The sequence below is a fragment of the Manduca sexta genome, chromosome 6, assembly GCF_014839805.1.
Source record: "Manduca sexta isolate Smith_Timp_Sample1 chromosome 6, JHU_Msex_v1.0, whole genome shotgun sequence".
Classification (NCBI taxonomy): Eukaryota; Metazoa; Arthropoda; class Insecta; order Lepidoptera; family Sphingidae; genus Manduca; species Manduca sexta.
In genome coordinates this window covers 6,467,917-6,487,056 of record NC_051120.1, presented here as the reverse complement: position 1 = coordinate 6,487,056, position 19,140 = coordinate 6,467,917, and the positions used below count along the sequence as shown (strand labels likewise).

Genomic DNA, 19,140 nt, shown 5'->3' with positions numbered 1-19,140 from the left:
AATATTTAATTAATGAGTTAGGAATGTTTTTAATCTAGCTATATCTATTTTTACTAATTATAAAACAATAATGTCATCGGTATTATAAATATACGTGTCGTATCTTTGGTATAAAATAAAGCTACGGTCTTAGAAGTTCAAATTAATTTTTTACCCTGGCAACATACATTAATAAAATACATTTTAAGTCCACATTATAAATTTGTAATTTACAAATGCACAATTAATTTCACAGTTTTAAACAATATGTACTCTTATAACCAAATCATTTTGAAACATTTTGTTATTCGTATTAGGAAATAATCATTATGTTTAACAAACCAGAATCCACCTTTCACAATAAAAATCTCGGGAAGTAAAGTTCAATTTTATAAATATTTTGAATTTAACACATTATAGAAAGACGAATTTTAACATATTTGATGTGTGATAACAGAAGAAAATTACAACAATATGTCCATAGGTAGATAACGCCTATTTGAAATAATACTATCATGGAATGGTAACAAGTTAAAATAAACTTATACATTGACATCACTCAAAACGCATAAATAAGGGAAGAGAGGCGGAGGTTTAAACAAGCCATTTGCTTAATTTATTAATTTAAAATCATTAGGCTACAAAGATTTACGGAACAATACAAACCATCTTGAAAGCGGTACTTAATTCTTTACTCATGGAAGAACAATACATTTATATTAATCTAATTCTAATTTGTTCCATAGTCAATGAAATTATACAAGTGCTTATCTGAAATAAATTGTTTTTCAATTAAATAAAATTGACAGACTTATTTAATTCAGTATTATTAATTGTTCATTTATACAATTTTGCTACTTTTGATGTAAAAAGTTTGCTATTGGCAACTAATTGTTCTTCATTAACTTTTAATAAAGATTGACACGGTTCCACTCGATTTCTACAAGTTTTAGGAGTATTCCGACATATCTATGAGTATTGGAATGTCATTGAGTAATTACAATTTTTACAGTCATACGAAGCGCATTACTTCCCTCTTTATTTATTGTACACTACTAAGCAAATAGATTAAATTACACATGTAACTTATTGATTACCTTTACACAAATGTACAGCTAACGAGTAAATCACAGCTCCTGATTGAAATTTAACAATGACTAGAAAAAGATAGTTCTAACGCTAATCTAATTTGAGATCACCTCAGCTTTGGTTTGGTACGTCACTTTCTTTTTGCTTGCGTTTCGTTTGATAGAAGGATTTCTACTTTCGCTCTCTAAACTCACTTCACTGACTGACTCGGAGTCTTGGCAGTAGGGCGCACTGTCTGAGCACAAGTGTCTGGTGTCCACGCACGGGATGGGTTCGTCGAAAGTGTGCTCGAGGGTTCGCATGCGGTAGTTGTCGGAGCACGCGTGCCTCTCGCTGCGGCGCGCGCGCAGCGAGCGGCGATCCCTGCATCAGGAGCATCTGGCGCGCGGGGCTCGGAATGTGCCCGCGCGCGCTTGTTGTCACAAACGACACATTTCATGTTGTGACACCGACGAGTACATCATCGTCGACACCGGGTACTGGAATATTAAAAGTGATTAAATTTCTGCACTAACAAAAATACTGAATGTGGTGTTGCGGACTTCGCAGGGTCTGTAACTTTATTACAATTTGCAAATTTGTGATACCGAGCTGGCAAATACTAATTTGAAGATATATTGCAATGTGTTCGTTATGCAGATAAACAGTTAAAGCAAACAATTAACGCAGTGGGATGACAGCGGTTTAAAAAACATTTGATCACTTGAATATAATACAGTACATGTTTAATAGTGGAAAGCAATAATGTAAGTATTGCATGCGAAATGTTCAAGCGAGGGCGTAACATGTTGTGGGTGAAAAATGTAAACATCATAAAAACAACGGTTCACATATTATTATTTAGAAAGACAGATTACACATTCAAAAAACACATAATTGTTGGACATGCAATATTTTTGCCTAGGAATTTGTAATTAATGTATGTGGAAAAACTAAACATTGTTTTTAATTTTGTGGCACGTTGCGGATATTAATTAACGTTACGAACAAATAAATCATGCAGACATTGGGTTTGGACGGACATTAGAGATTTTATCATACTAAAAATAGCAAGGTTGATAATTATATATTAAAACCAAGTGCAGCTTTGCGGATTGGATATTTGACATAAAGTGGAGAAATAAGGTAGAACGCATAAGAAAACAGAGTGCAACAGTGAGGTGGAACGAACACCAAACGTACCTTTCTGCCTCTGATTACAAATTCGATGAAGACAATATCCATAAACATCTATTGAATGAAAGTTGTTAAGACTTTAATATTTCCTCAAATGACGTGAACTTTGACTTCTAATTTCACGTAAAATAATTAAAAACGTTTTGGAAGATATAATGTGAAATAATTCCTCGTCAAGGCACTTGGAAATGTGGAGGATATATCGAAACGTCGTATTAAAGTGAAGTAGATTCGCTATATGTAAGTTTGTTCGCAGGAATTTTGTCTGATTTGTTGTATGCCCATCAGTTCGCTCGATGAGTAATATCGTCGAGTTGTGCGCAACTGAAAAGTAAAACATATCTATGATGCCCTAAGAAAAAAGCGTCTATTTGCAACATAAAATTTATTTTGATCATCTATTTGATTTTCTAATTATCTAATCTATTCATTTCCATCGTTTACTTTGACTAATCACCTGTGATTGTTTGAAACGCAGTTGCGGTTGGTATTTCCTCCGCAGTTTCCTCGGACAGCAAACGCACAATATCCTAAGAAATGCCCTGAAACAAACATGTGATTAATTAGGTTCATTAATGTGTTTTTCGGTAATAGAATTTGCCTCGGCGGCGCGCCGTGTCGACTGTAGTAACGGCTTGCGGATTCAGCGGTTGATTTGATGAGCTCCAATTTAGTATAATTAAACGGAGGCGAAACATCCCCAGTTATTGTCCTGACGTCGATTAATTTAATATCGTTAATCTGCACGGTATATCCTCGTAAAGCTGGATTAAATTAGGCTTAAACTATATCATTGAGTGTAATTACAGGTTCAGGTTTAGGATATTAATATGTTCATGAATTTAAATGCTTTTTGGGTCTCAGAGGCCTTTATATTGCAGATTATGGTCAACAAGTTATGGTTTGTACTCAGAATGTTCAGCTTTATTAAGTTGTATGTGGTAATTATTAGATCTTGTGTAATAAATAGCACAATTAAGTTGTAGATAAGTAATTTGAAGAGGGACAATAAAAGTATGTAGATATTTATGTAACACTAAACTTTGCTTTCATGGACCTTTTTGTACTGGAGTTTAATGCAATATGCTTTTAAATACTTAAATTTTTATCAAAACCAGAATTTACCCGAAATTTCTCCTTTGAAATATTTGATATGTTAAAAAAATATACCTAGATTCATTCTTCAATGTTACAATGCGACGTGTCGAAAACATGATGAAAAATCCCTTGTTTGTATTTCCGTCTCATGGGATACGCTCATTAGTATTCATTTATTCATACAATATTATATTACACAGGATGCTTTCTTTATGCTTACACCAAACAGGAATCGAATAAAAGTTATTCTGTCTTTTCGTGTACTTCGCAATTTATAGCGTGTGAATTGAGGTCCGGGTCTTATAACATGTTGATTTTCCCTGAGTTTATTTGCAAATGAAGGGACAAAACTAACTCTTTGACGTAGGTATGATGTTACTTACAGTAACTATAGTTATGATAAAAGTAAATCAAACAGTAGGAATAACAATAACTCTGCAGTAACTTTTTTGTGCCGTAACCTAACTTGTAGCTCAATGGATGCCACCTGCATCAAATTTCTTATTTTGCGAGTTATTTTAAAAACAAAAATACATTCATTATTTAAACCCCAATATAGAATACCTATTTAGTAACGTCTTTATAAAACACTGAAGTATCTGTATTTTAAGATATAAGTGATGATTTGTTAGTCTACTCCCCTGGACCACATTATATTGCTTTTATACTTATTAAAATATTATAAAGAATAAGGAACTATGATAGAAAAAGGAAAAGATTACATTGTGATTATAATGGCTTGGTTCACTGACATTATCTTGAGTCATAATATGTGACGGATTTTGTTCGGTGAATTTTATTTATTCAACAGCGCTGAGTCTACTGATTTAAAAAAAAAAAACAAGTTTAAGCTAAAACTTAGCTTAAACTTTTTTTTTTAAGTTCAATACATTAAATGAACTGTACTTGAAGTCGTATTAATAAATCAATAGTGAATATTATTATTAATACGAACCCAAGCATATAAAACATCAAACATCATCCCTTATACTGTCGAATAAATAAAACTTTAAAGATGTCTTTATAAACGCATTCAGTATGGCAATATGTCAAAATCTAAATGTATTTTTGTAAACAATTTTTTTGTTGTTTTAATTTCCGCTGAGCGCTGCGTTGTTGCTTTCTCTTGTGTCAAGTATACGAACAGTGTTGTGAAGTCAATTAAATGCTTATTAAAGAAATCTTATTCAGTTTTATTGATATATCGTCATAACCCAAAATATGCCACTCTAAAATGAGGCGTAATAGTTGTTCAAGCATGTTGAAAAAAGATCTTGCTTTGTTTTTACAACCGACCGCCTGTCTGGCAGTAACGGCCTCTAGAGAATAACCCATCTGGGAAATGTGCTTTTAGTAGTTTTACAGTAATATATAGATCGATTGTAATGTTTGTCACAATACGACTCCGTGGAAGTAAAGTTATGGAACTAAGCGGGTTAAAACTACCCGGTTATCTAAAATTAAACCAGAGTTCCACAGAAATATTGAGGAAACCTTTCCGCGCCTATTCACACATTGTAATACAAGGGTACGAAACTTACAGCCAAAATTATATGTTTTTACGGGGCCTTGTGGGCGAAACCCTCTCCCCATTTAATTTTAGGTTACAAAAGGAAGCCCTGAGAACAAGTAATGAAATTTCAATTGTTGAGGTTTCCTTCTGTGCGGGTACGCGGTTATGTAAAGGCACTCTTAAATTACTTTCACTAAGTTTTTACAACTATTTACAGTTTTCTTTAAATTCCTTACGACTGGTTTTTGTTTTATTAAAATTTCCTTTTCTGTCAAGACTTGCTGTTTTGTTAGCAAATAAGTGAAACCATAGCTAAATAGATTTTTAAGGTATTAATTTGACGCTGTTTTTCTGAAGATAGGGAGGGTTATTGTTTATTAAAATATTCAAGAATTTCCTAAGTTCTATGTAATTTTACTGGTACTCCAAAATTCATATTGTATAAATCATTCCGTATTATTATGATCCCTGTATAATATGACGCAACAAAAAGTATTCACATTACTTATTTTCTCCTTCATTACAAACAACTAATGTTTTTATAGTGTTATTCCTACATTTATCTCTATTACGTAAATGTTTTAATGTGCCAGTAAATTGTCGGATAGAACTTAGGACATTACTGTTAATTTGCACTAACTTGAGTATCTAAAGTTCGTACAACAAAAGCAATTAATTTTTCATACGACCGCTTTAAATTGAAAACTTGTACGGAGCCGCGAGAGTGTAAAATGTGTGTGCGTACGTGTTTAAATATTAATAATAACACAGGTGGTGTTAAAACAGAGACATCGTAGTAGCATAAGACTCGCTGCAGACGCTAACCGAGATGCGGAAGTATTGTAACAACTGATTCATATCTTAGCAACAAGTTATTAGTCTTTTCTTTTTTATTGCTTTGAATGACGAGATGAGCTTGTTGTTCGCCTGATGGTAGGCGATACGACCGTTCATAAACAGTAGAAACACCATCCAACACCTTGAATTATACTTTTATTTACCTTGAATTATTGTTTGGTATTCCACTGCGCTCACCAGCCTGAGACATGAGATTTTAAGTCTTATTATGTCCAGTTACACTTGCTACAATGTTCTTGAAACTGGAACACAACAGTGACTACGCATTGTTGATTGGCGGTAGAAATAGGCATTACGGTGGTAAATATCAGGCGGACTCTCACATATGAGAGCCCTACCAACACCACTAGTTTACATTAAACCTATGATGGTTTAAAAAAGCGGCGATAGCCTAGTTGGGTGTGGAACGGACTGCCGAGACGAATGTCCGCAGGTTCAAATCCCAAGGGCGCACACCTCTGACTTTTCTAAAAAAAAATCATGTGTGTATTCTTTGTGAATTTATCGTTCGCTTTAACAGTGAAGGAAAACATCGTGAGGAAACCTGCACGTCTGAGAAATTCTCTATATGAATTTCGAAGGTGTGTGAAGTCTACCAATCCGCACTAGGCCAGCGTGATGGACTAAGGCCTAATCCCTCTCAGTAGTAGAGGAGGCCCGTGCTCAGCAGTGGGCAAGTATATAATACAGGGCTGATATTATTATTATTATCTATGATGGTTTTGTAACAAAGAGGAGGTGTCGCTTAACCACGGTTTTAAATAAAGGATTCATATCGCTGTTTTCGATCAATCACAAAAATGGACCAATTAGAACAATGTTCTTTATGCTTACGAATGACGTACTTTGATTGGTTTATTATCCAGATCAGATGCAAGATTAAGGTTGGGATCGTTTATTGAAACGGCCGTAAGTGATTTAACGAACAAACATAATACCAATACTATAGATTAACTTAATTCTCTGGATGAACTGATACAGGCATTCTTCTCATTGAATATTCTTCTGTTCTGGTGCTACTAATATTAATACATATTTAGCATTAAACACATACTTAAACATTAGATGCAGAGTTTATTTCGACAGAATGATTACAATGATACACTAGAATTTCATTGATCAATATTCTTAAAAACTATTCAAATATTTTACTGTTGCAAATGGTCAATATGCGGCATCTACACATATCCCATGGCCATTGGAGGCTTTTTCCCAACGGGTTCTTTTGTGCCCCTTTCGGAGTTAAAGCCGGACTAGTTGGCGAGAGCTTTGGTGCTCGGGAAATATAATCTAATGGAAATAGTGAAACGGGTCTGGCAACAGTATCGCCAGTTTGTTAGGATATCTATCCTACTGGAGAAGAGTATTGAAACGATATTTGAGCTAGACATGCTTTTGGGTTTCCTCGTATTTTAATAAATAATATAATATAAGTTTTGATTGCTGCACCTTCAATTGGCATGTAATAATATTAATTGTAATTCTATAATATAACCTAATCATACGTAAGCCTCTCCCGTTTCGGAAACAGCCTGTATATACCCGGTTGCAAATAAGCTGGCATATTTTGTCGATTCACAAGAGGTTATTATCTCTCGTCAGTCGGCAATCTGTCTGGACCACACTCCACCTACCCTAGGGTGCACTGTGATCACTTTCCAGTGCCCACATATAAAAAAAAAATGTAATAATTTATTGCATGCCCTATTCGTATGGTTATTTAAATAAATAAAAGAAAGTCCATTTATGTAAACTTAACTCGTGCATACTTAATCTAATGTAAGATTTTCTTCTAATTTATTATTGGATATATTGAGTTTGACGTACTTATTAATAGATATCTTGAATCTCGGTAAATCCCGGTATTACTGTTTCGTTTAAGCGAAGTTCAAGTCTGGGCTCAACTGACAATATCGGTACTATCCGATGAAGGCAACGACCTATGAAGACTTGAGTTCGTTTGTAAGCTGCAAGGTATAACGGCGGATACAGTAACTTAACTGAATACATTGACTGGCAGATTTCGAAATGGCAGTATATAAAGTCTTTTCGTTGAAGATAGTATCGACTAAGATAAAATAATATTTAAAATGTATCGGTTTTATTTTAACTTATTTTCATTTGCGATTTCATATCAATGTAAGTAAAAGTAAACAGGAAAACCATATTTGTAATTTAAATGCGAAAGTAATTATGTTTATCTGCTATGCTTTCATGACTGAACCACTGAACCCATTTCGATGAAATTTGGTATTGAAATAGATCAGGAATTTGGATCGGACATAGGGTTTTATATCGGGCAAATATATCCCGGAAAAACTATTACACGCGGGCAAAGCCGCGAGAAAAGGCCGTTAATAAAAAATCAAGCTATTCTTGAAAAATTCATCCACAAACGCTGCTCATTTACACTATTAGATCTCATAAGAGGGGTTTGAAGTAGGCTCCTTTAGGTCAATTCGATGACCCAACATGTAGCGGCCCCGGTCCGGGCCAAGTGGGCAATAGGGAAAATCCGCCACAGCGAACACCAGCCGTGACGGAACGAAACGCATGCGAAAAACCAATTTATAACACCATTAATTAAATCGGCCCGTTAAATTGATGCCAACACGAGTTAACTGTTTTGTAGTGATTAATGGAGCATTTTTGCTCTAGCGTAACGTTACTTTTTACTGTGTTTTCTTTATGGCTCCGAAATGTTTATTTTTGTAATTAATTCCTCGTTTATTTTGTTTGATGTTTATTAATGTAGTTATTATTCCGATACAGGGTTTATTTTAGGTCTGTAAGTTGTCATAGAATTTTGTTTATATTGTATTAAGTATTTATCGGTGTTACAGTAGTTATTTAAAAGATGCTGTTAATAACATAGACAAAACGTTACCGATAAACATTTTTAGTGCTAAATAGCAATACCATCAAAATTTTTAATGTAAAGTTTTTTTTTATCGGACTATATATATCCGGTTTCAAATAGTCCGGCATAATTATGTCAACTGGCCAGGGGTAATCACACCTCGTCAGTCGACACTTGAAGCTCAGTCCATTTACCAATAGTTGCGATGCGGTTACCTACTCTGTATATAAAAGTAAGGAATGTGGAGAATTAGAAATATCATTATTGGTTCTTACCTACTACCCATTAAAAATATGAGTGCGTGATATGCCAAGCATACTGTCAACGCGTGTGGAGCTTGACATGTCTACTGAAATCGACTAGACACCTATTTCTAAATAAGGTCAGCCGTAGTTCCGTTGTTATGTGATTTGCTTTTTTATTTATTTTGGTCTCTATATTACGTGGCTTAGGATTGAAAGAGGTTTAAAGACTATTAAGGATACCAATATTATGCTAGACCGACTCAATAATTTTGTTATTAATTAAGTATGTCATGTAACCAAAATATAATAACTGGGTAATGCAGGGTTTCGTTACGCTACAAATTAATTAAATTGAATGACGCCGCTTCCTTAATGTAAGCAAACACCTTTACATCGTTTATGATAGTCATGTTTGCTTTTATGTTATTTTTTAAGTCATTACACCCCCTTCCGTCATGATTTTAATACACTATCACCAAGACGTGAATTTTGTTACTTTAAAATTTTTAAGTTGATGAAAAGAATTGATTTTCGTACCCAATTGAAAGCTATACTGCTTTTGATATAGAAAAATAACATTTTTACTGCATATCGTTATAATATAGGTATGGTGCAGTGCAAAAGCCAAGAACGTGCCTTGGCAGAAGACCTATTACTATAGCTTATAGAAACAGTGACTGATAAATGAGAAGCTTCCGAGCTGTTGTGAAGGACGTATGATCACGTTTGTGTATTATGCATGTGTTGGATTTTTTATTACTAATGGTACGAGGCTCCGCCAAGTCGCCAGTACTGCACTGCATGTGACCTAATCTTGACGTAAATATTTATAAATTTTTAATGAGTCCAGGAAATCCCTAGCGTGATGGTAACTACTAGAATAGTAGTAGCATCCCCCAGAAATTCGAATTTAAAAAACAAGGCGCCTGAATACTTTATACAAGAAAGGCCAATTGATAGAATATTTTGTGATCTTTAGCTAAAAGTTCTCCGTAAAAATTACAAAGATAAGTATGTCCAATATTGCCAAATCGTAGGAGACCAGCGTATTAAACAAAAGCCCAAAGTCATCTCATTACTAGATGCGTGCCCAGGAGTAGGAATATGTAAACAATGATGTTATTATCGTGAATGCAATTGCAACTACCGTATCAAACAGTTCTAAGCAACTGGCAAGTCTGTCGTAACACTATTAAGTGGCTAAACTTGTGAAGCGGTCTCGCTCAGTGGAATTGAATTGTAAGCGTTGGATAATGAACGCTTTGGAATTAGGGATCAGAGGCTAAGTTCTGCGGGAAATGACTTGAATAATGTATTGTAATTGATACGGTTTTATGAGTTTTAAATTTGTAGAGTATTAATTAAGTGATTTTATATAATTAATGGAGAAATAATATAACAACACTGAGACCTATCCTTTATCTAATGCAATGCGAGGTTGCCGCAAAGGATTGGGCTTGGTTTACGAATAGTCGTCTCTTTGACGCCGACGACTTTTTACTAGGGATATAAGGTATATATAACACATGGGTAAGTAGAAATAAAATCTTACATAGATATATTTACGGACCCCATTCTTCAAATTTACTCATTTCCAATTTGCTGCTTTGGAACTTGTCAGTACAAGTTCTAAAAATGTAATTCAATTTTTAAATACATATCTTTTTGTTTACAATTTTTTTATGTAATGTTAATAAAGCAGAAATAGGTATGGATATAATCCTTAAACATATTAAAGAATGTAAGTTATACTTGAATTTACTCGCCAGTTTTACTTACTGCTAACTGCTAAGTAGAGCGAAAATCAACGTCCAACTATTTGATTTATTTTGCTATTATAAGTTGTTTCCACGAAGAAAAATAACCTCGTTTCGACTTTAGGCGTCGCGCAGACACTGTTAAGTTGTTCTAATTATTGAAATCACTTTTTTTGCCCGGCTAAGTGACCAGACTGCGTCTGACATTAATTGAAGCCAGATATAGCGTCGACTGACAAGAGAAGATTATTCCTGCCGAATATTTATGCTAGCTTGTTTTAAAACCTAGGTCGATCCCGGAACGCGACACGCTTGGGGTCACTATGGGGACTTTTACACCATATGTACGGTGCATATTATTGTTTTGGTGTCTAAAATAATTGTTTCAGAGTAGTAGGTGTAGTGATACTTAGCAACTAGTATATAACGTCTGAGCGGTGCCTAAGATTTCAATAGACCTCCTATTTTGAGTGTTATAAAAACAGGAACTACGTTGCAATGGAAAAAATATTTTTTACTCAGCTCGCTTTAGTTTTCATTTTTGTGTACATCAAATAAAAATATTGGGTTCATGTTCTAGCCATAGAAATTTGCATGACGCAAAAACTGTTCGGATGTCGGTACAAACAATTTCACACATTTATTATTTCTGTTTGTTCTCTCTATTGTTAGAATTTTGGTGGGAATATATCACGGTTTTGGCGTTCTATAAAATACTTCACATTTGAAAAAATTTACAATTTATAAAATTAATATTATTTTCGTTAGAGAGTATATATTCCTTCTTATATCTCATTTGTTTGTTATTTGTAGTGATATCATCAAAATTTTGGTTATTGTGACGTGTTATATTGATTAATATCAAACAGAATTGAGCACATGATACAGACCACACTCTTACACACCCCAAATTTTATCATAACGTTCTTCACTTTTTACCACTATATGCTAAACGTACTGGGAAGATATTATGGTTAATACGTGTATTAAACCATACATGTATTCTCTAGAAACCAAGAGGACATAATTATGACGGCCGGAATAATCGTGTCGACTGCCTAGGGGTAATCATCTCTCGTCAGTCAATATTCGATTTGACCTCTGTATATTTACTTTTAGCTGCAAATGCGTATAACAAAAAATAAAATATATTGAACTCCGAAGCTATTCATTTAGTTCCTAATTCCGCATCAATTCAGCCCAATTTAAGCCATCGATCGATATAATCTCTGCAAATCGAGTGTAATGGATTTAAATTGCTTCCTTGTCTTGGCCCGGTGTAGTGGTAAGATCTGATTACGTATAGAAGATAATCCCTCCTTTGTCCGCTGTTGCACGTATTTGACAAGCTCGTTGACTCTAGATCTCTTGACAATGCGGATTGACCGTGTCTTAGATCATCTGACCGACGTACAATGGTATACAGTAATTGATCATGTAGAGCCAAATTAATTCAATGTAGTTAAACAGAGAATTGAATACGATGTACAATTTGTCGTATGTTAGGTCCGTAATATGGTTTGTTTTCAAAATGTCGTAAGTACTTAAATTTTAATTCAGGTTTGAGAATATATTTTTTATGGAAATTTAGATTCGAAACTGAACTTTTCTATCGTTTAAACATGGTCCATTTAATATATTATACGTGATAATACTAATGGATTCTTAGAGGTAGGTAATAAATAATTATATTCAAATAATTGTAGAGAACCGAGGTTTGTTGGCAACTTAAAACGAATTTCTTCCTTAGGATTTGTATACTTTGAGAATGACGACGCGCGTATTTTTTTATTTTTGTTTCTTTTAATATTTTTTGTTGTATGTTTAGGGTTACATTTATAAGTGCGCTTATAAGCGGGTAAAATATTGGCGAAAATATTGAAGGTCTAGACAAAGAATCGTATACTTTGGTAAGTAATCCGAGCGGTTTAGGCAAGGTTGCTTTAATTAGACCACAACGTGGGACCTACATCTAAGCCCCAGGCCATCACTCAGTTTACTGAATAAGCTAACCCAACTAAGTTCCCATTTTATATATTTCACAGATTGACTTTACTACAATTTGGTTTTTGGGGTTTGGGTGAATGAAACTAAATGTATTATTTACAGAGCTAGATGTACGGTTAGAATTGTTATAAATGAAAAAAAAATTGTCAAGACACTATTTTTTTAAATGTGTAATACTCGCTTTATTTGCATCTCAGCCCACGTTAAAGCAGGTTGTTTGAATAAACGTGATAAGTACTCTATAGTTTTCTGGGACAAAGTAGCATATAAAATATGTAGATTTTTGTTCTATATCCGTTTTTTTCGGATTTAATGCGGTTGACCAACGCAAATCCGACACGGACCGGTAAGCAGATTGTCCTAGCGGGCAAGTAATGCCATTTTAATACATAAAGACATGAAATCAAGTTTTACGGGTAATAGTGTATGGGATAACCATACAAATTTTTTTCAATACATGTGGAGGTTGATATGTGAAAAATCGCTGAATGCAATTGGTTGAAGTTTAGCAAACGGATATAGTGATTTTTTTATGTTTGCGCGAATGTTAGACATTGAAATTAAATTATTGTTCAGCGCGTTGTTTAAAATATATATGCATCAATGAGTCAGTCGCCTTTTTCACTAGTAAGATTACGTGGTCAGCATTATATGGATTAGGATACGATGGGACTGACATGCCACTTTTGGATAAAAATAGATAAAATAAAATATTTTTCGTATTTTATCGAGGTATTTTTATATTTTAATTTTCTTCCGACGTTTCGAAGACTGATGCCTTTGATTTCATGTCTTTATGTATTAAAATGGCATTACTTGCCCGCTAGGACAATCTGCTAACCGGTCCGCGTCGGATTTACGTCGGTCAAACGCAGCAGAAAAACGTTAATGGTATAATATTTTATCCGCTTCTTTTTGCGGAAATCACTTTATGCTTTTAAGACAGCGGCTCTCCCTCTGCCATTCGACTAGAATCGAGATAATTCGGTTTATTTGCTTTTTAAAAATATGATTTGAGGTCTTAGACCATTATTTAAATGAAATATTTCTAACGTTCATTATAGGACCTTTTTTAGTTTGTACTATATGGTTATGTAGTAATAGCATGGCCTAGTCATAAAATAGAAAGTAAATACAGTATCACGCTTAAGTGACTGAAGGCCCAGGCGTAAAAGAAAAAATGAGTCCCTCAGGCTCTCTGTGTAAAACACGACCGGCGGCAGTCTTAATCGATGTAAGGACACAGACAGGAGCAAAAACGTCCCCGTTGGAACTCTTTGGTAGGTAAAATGCTTTGTTAGTTTACATAAGGTGAAAAAAAGTCCTTAATCAGAGTCCGGGAGCTGCTTCTTTCAAGGGTCCCGATGTCCAATACCTCCTAGGGCAGTGGTTCCTAACCTTTCCAATATTGCTACCGCTGTGATCTATGTGAAAAACTAGTTTTACCCCGCCAATATGTTATCAAAACAATGAGGTTGTTTGTTACCCTCGTGAAATAGCTGATTTACCCCCGCGGGAGTAACTACCCCCAGGTTAGGAACGCAGGGCCTAGGGCCTGGCTTATATATCTATTAATAATCATAATATAACTTTTTATTGTATAACCAATATATCATACAGAAAACATAGACGAAACAAATATAAGACATGTTTGGACAATGACCGGTTCTACCATTAAAAACGGTATTTTCTATTATTTTATGAAAGTAACTTGCCACTATTATTTTTAATCTATTTCACTATACAACAACTTCTGTACGTATAAGCGTATATGTAGCAAAAATCCTTATAACCCCGCTATTATGCTCCACACTGGACCAATAGCTCCAGCATAACCGCCATTTTTATGTAACCTTTTTAAACTTTGCAATACACGTGGGCCAGTTTAATTGTTCCCACACGACACTGCAACCTTCCAGCCAACTTTGAGGACAATAGCAGCTAATGTTGGCTCCACTGCCGAGTAAACTTGTCAGTTCCGCCAACACGCCGGAGTTCATTTACCAACGGGAAGCGGATACGCCGCGTTGCAAAATGTATTAACTTAGCACGACATACATAACGCTAATATTGTTAGGAATATTTAGAGTAGTTGAAATATTGTTATTTACAAAAGTGAAAACGCGATTATAAGGGATTCACAAGTTTTAAATAAATTTTATTTGCGACTTAAGTATCTTATTAGGCTGTTAATGTAATTGAGTACTCATTTTATTTCCATTTATTTGTGACTGTGACTTGGTATTTGGTCGGGTCATATATTTTTGTGCATTTATTTACTCAGAAGCTGTGAAATAAGCCGCCAATCAATTTTTTTTGCCCGAGTATAAAAGTGCAACGAAATCATTTATATTTATAAAAAAATTATAAATAAATATTTTTGAAAGTGTAAAGAGCAATACGACCGTCATAAAAGTAATGCTAAAAAAAATAGAATTTGCGAGAAATCATTGAAGAATTTTGCAACTATATCATTAAAAATACACTTCTACGAGAATTCTTAAAGATGTTAAAAATAAATGTACCCAATTTTTCCTGTGACCTCTTTATTGTCCAAACAAGTTTGACGTAAACATTGTTTGCTAACCCAAATTATGAATATAAATATTCTCTGACTAAGAAAATATTTTTGTGATATTCATATATCAAAAGGCTTTGGCACCAATTTACTAATTTATGTAAATAGTATATAAACAAAAAAGTAGATGCTTTAAGTCTTAAAACTATATAAGCACTAAGCACGTTACATGTAAGTAAATTAAGCAGGATTTTACCATTACGACCAATTATAGTCTCCCAAATTAGGTATATCATAATATATTTTTGTCATTTATCTATTGTAATTCATGTATCGTCAAACGATGAAAAGTCGCGCACTTACAAACCAACCACAGCCTCTTTAGAACGAGTAAACTTTTAAAAGAGTGTTGATAGTTCGCGTTGCCACAATCAATTTCACCGTGGGCCCGACATGAGCTGGCTTGTGGTCGCTTGATTGATAAGCCGTTGAACTGAACTGAGGTTTTTAACTTCGTGCCAATGAGTTTTGACATCGAACACGCTCGACTCTGCAAGTCTGTTCCACTTGAATTTAAAAAGAAATATTCCGAGTGGGTTTGTGAAATATTGTTTTGTTGTGTTTCTTTTTATTGCGCACTCAGTTGGTATGTATTGATATATTAATTACTGTTAATTATCTTCCGTTTTGATACATTGAAAATCTTATTTCTAGTATAGGTAATAATGGACTTTAAATATTTTTTAAATACAAACATCGTTAAATGTCCGTTTTATTGGTATAATAAAGTATTTAAAAATTATAGGCTATATTAAGGCTTATACCTGTTTTTCTGAAGCTATTTAAAGTGCTTAACTTGCATAAAAATAAAGTTATTAGGGGTAATGGTTGTTGTATTAATAATATTTTTTATTGGGAAAAGTATTAACCTAGTTGCAAGGCCTAGTTGGTGCATTTAATGTAGAGTTGTTAGGAAACTCTCGAGCGCTAGAGGTCATAATCGTCACTATATTTCAGACCTTATCCTACAAATTCTGGAGTACATATTATATTTCTCTTAAATTTGTTCAATCATTCATTTCGAATAAAATATAGCTTACGGTCTTATAGCATAATATCAGGAATTATGTAAGGTTTTCTTAATGAAACTATAGTGTTACTTGCCGTAAACGATTCAACGCTAAATGATTAAAAAGGTTAAAAAACGCTTCAAATGGAAGAGAGAATTTAATTTAGATTTAATCTATGTATGCCATAACAAGAGTGTCGGAGGACGGCAAAAACAACTAATATTTAACCCACTTTAAATTTTGCAGAGTAATAATTTAATTTTATGATTTTACTATTGTTATGCAGGAATGTTATTTAAATGGTTTTATAGATAGCACAACTCCTACGCGATTTAATGAGGACATAATAAAACCAAATGCAATGGTATACTGTGATCGTTAAAATTATTGCTTGTTATATAAGAACGTAGTATGTGGGTTACGATTTATTTTATGTTGGACTTGTGTTGAATAATAATTATAACCCATATTTATTTTTATTTACGCCGTTTAATTAAAAATATAGTGTCACTTTTTTCCTGCTCTATCGCAATTCAATATACAATCCCAATCGCTTTTTACGATCTATCTTAAAAATAAAAATGGACTAATCAGAACAAAGATTTTTTGACATGATAATAAATTAGTTTTTTTGATTGGTTCATTTTTGGAATTATTGAAGATTAAGATTAAGATTGTTTATTGAAAAAGGCTGATAGTCCTGACTATCTATTGCCGTTACTCCTGAGTAACAGGAATAGATTTATTTGCTTATGTGTATGTGGCTTTTTTATGATATTTATATATTTGTAACAACTAAATACAGACTCCAATGGCGTACTGAAAATTTCTTGAATTAATGTAGGCTAATTTTTATGTCTGAAAGTACACAATTGAAATTATAATTCGCAATAGGTCACTAGCCAATGCCGCGACCGTCTACTAGTAAAAGATAAGTCTTTGTGTTTTGGAGTAAATAAATCACGTAAGAAATAAAATTTCTATTACTACCTATAAATAGGAGTATTGCTAAATTTCCGATACCTTTCATATTTGCTAAAGTTTTTATCGCGCAAATTCCAGAAACCGGTTCGAAACGTTACATAAATTGAAATTTCCTTTCTGAAACACTTTATTTGGTGCCACTACTAATAAAAATCAGCAACGTGTAGAAGCAATATCTTATTTATTGCAGGAAATAATTTCTCAATGAGGCGGGTATAAAATAAATGATTCTTTTCACAGCCGAATAGATTGCATCCTGATTCAGATACGACACGTGTTTTAATTTCGAGAAATAAAATCTCTTACATTGTTTGCTGATTTTGTGTTATATAAAATTTTAATTTGAGGAGTGTTTATATTGATATTTAGGCATCTGATTTTGAATATAATACACCATGTATCTCAGATATATCTTACGCAGTATTCATTGTATTTACCGTATTGATTACTAATCTGATAACAATATTACGCTCACGATCGAAAACTACAAATCCTGCACAACGGTTCAAATAAAAAATAAAAACTGAAACATAAACGGTTTCCAATACCAACATTGTTTAAATCAAACCAAAAATTCAATTTCAAAACGTCTTCAGTAGCCGAGAGTCTGCAATAATTCTCCGGATTCGACGTGTTGTTAAATTGTCGGGAAACAATGGGACGGCAGGCGAAGCGTCGGCCCTCAGCTGCGGCAATTGTAGCGAAAACTACAAAGCTGCGAGACAAGAAACATCGCTGCGACAATCGAACCAGCGCCTAGAGGATAGTTGTACGTATGTCTTAGTGTTCCTATTTGCCTGTACGCTCTATAATCATTGGAGAATCGAGTATTTGTCTATTGTTACAATCGATATTGGCGATCTTCTGGAAGTTCGGTGGAAATACATGCCTAATTTTGTGATCTCAATGTATTTGTTTTGTGTAAGAAATGTCACATTACTAAGTAATAAGTATATCATTTTGTTGAGAATTGTGATAAAAGTTAGGAGCCCCTTACTTATGTACTTACTCGTATACTCCTTACTTACGTCGCTATATAATTGTTAATCGCTATGTAGTTATAATGTGTTTAAATATACATAAAACATTAAGAACTCAAGTTGTATGCTGGCCTTTGCTAAATCATTCAACTTCGTAGTCTTAAGATATTCTCCTATGGTCACCGTGTAATCTATCTTCTTACTGATCTTGATGATAAAAGCAAATCTCAAAAGCGATACACCGATTTTTTAATATCAAAAATAATTATTTCCGGTGCCTACGTTTTTGAAACTCGAAATTCATTCTGCATTGGAGATATCTAGAGCATTATGGATTACCGATGCAGCGAGCGGACCGACAGATCTCCGGAAAGACAAATGAGTTTGCTAATGGCGCCCTTTTTTGTTAACGTAAAACAAATTGTAAGTACTGAGATATATGTTTTAGTTTTGAATTAAGTGTTTATGCATCGCTGGACGCAATTTTGCCACTTTTATTCACTGGTATCGATGTTTGTGAATTGAAAAGCGTTTAAAATAAAATCTTTTTTATATTCTATACAGCATTTGATCGTAATGTCAGCAAAACTGGTTATCAATTTAAAATTTTGAATTCATTTTAATGATGGTGTTCTATAATTGGTACTTGTACGGACGTAGCGTTAATAGTAAAGTGGCTCGTGAATAAATTACAAGTCAAGCCTCCGTAAACCAGCATTTCAGATAATACACTCATAGTTAGTTTATTTATAACGAAGGGTCATATTCCCAAAGTAAATTAGGCCGAGATGACAGCGATATGTTGGTATAACAATAGGTGTCCACACAATACTTTCTATTTATTCTATTGACACGAATGTTACCTGTAACCAAGATAATGTCAACGGGCACTGGGGGCGGGACGTTCACAATTCGTATTTGTCTGCGAGTCCATATTAAATTGGATCACGCCATGTTAAGGTGGGACATGAATAATGTAATGTTATCAACCGGGAACATTTCAGCA

At 33.9% G+C, this 19,140-nt stretch overlaps 1 protein-coding gene across 1 annotated transcript in view; it reads right to left on the bottom strand.

Moving 5' to 3' along the window:
• Positions 1-1,243: 1,243 nt before the first annotated feature.
• Positions 1,244-19,140, bottom strand: part of LOC115448241 (dopamine receptor 2) — a 125,715-nt gene continuing 107,818 nt past the window's right edge. The window contains exons 4-6 of the mRNA XM_037445812.1: positions 2,702-2,786; positions 2,251-2,568; positions 1,244-1,547 (exon numbers count right to left, since the gene is read on the bottom strand). Of these exons, the coding sequence (XP_037301709.1) occupies positions 2,479-2,568; positions 2,702-2,786 (175 nt within the window). The 3' untranslated portion in view covers positions 1,244-1,547; positions 2,251-2,478. The remainder of the gene's footprint in view (positions 1,548-2,250; positions 2,569-2,701; positions 2,787-19,140) is intronic.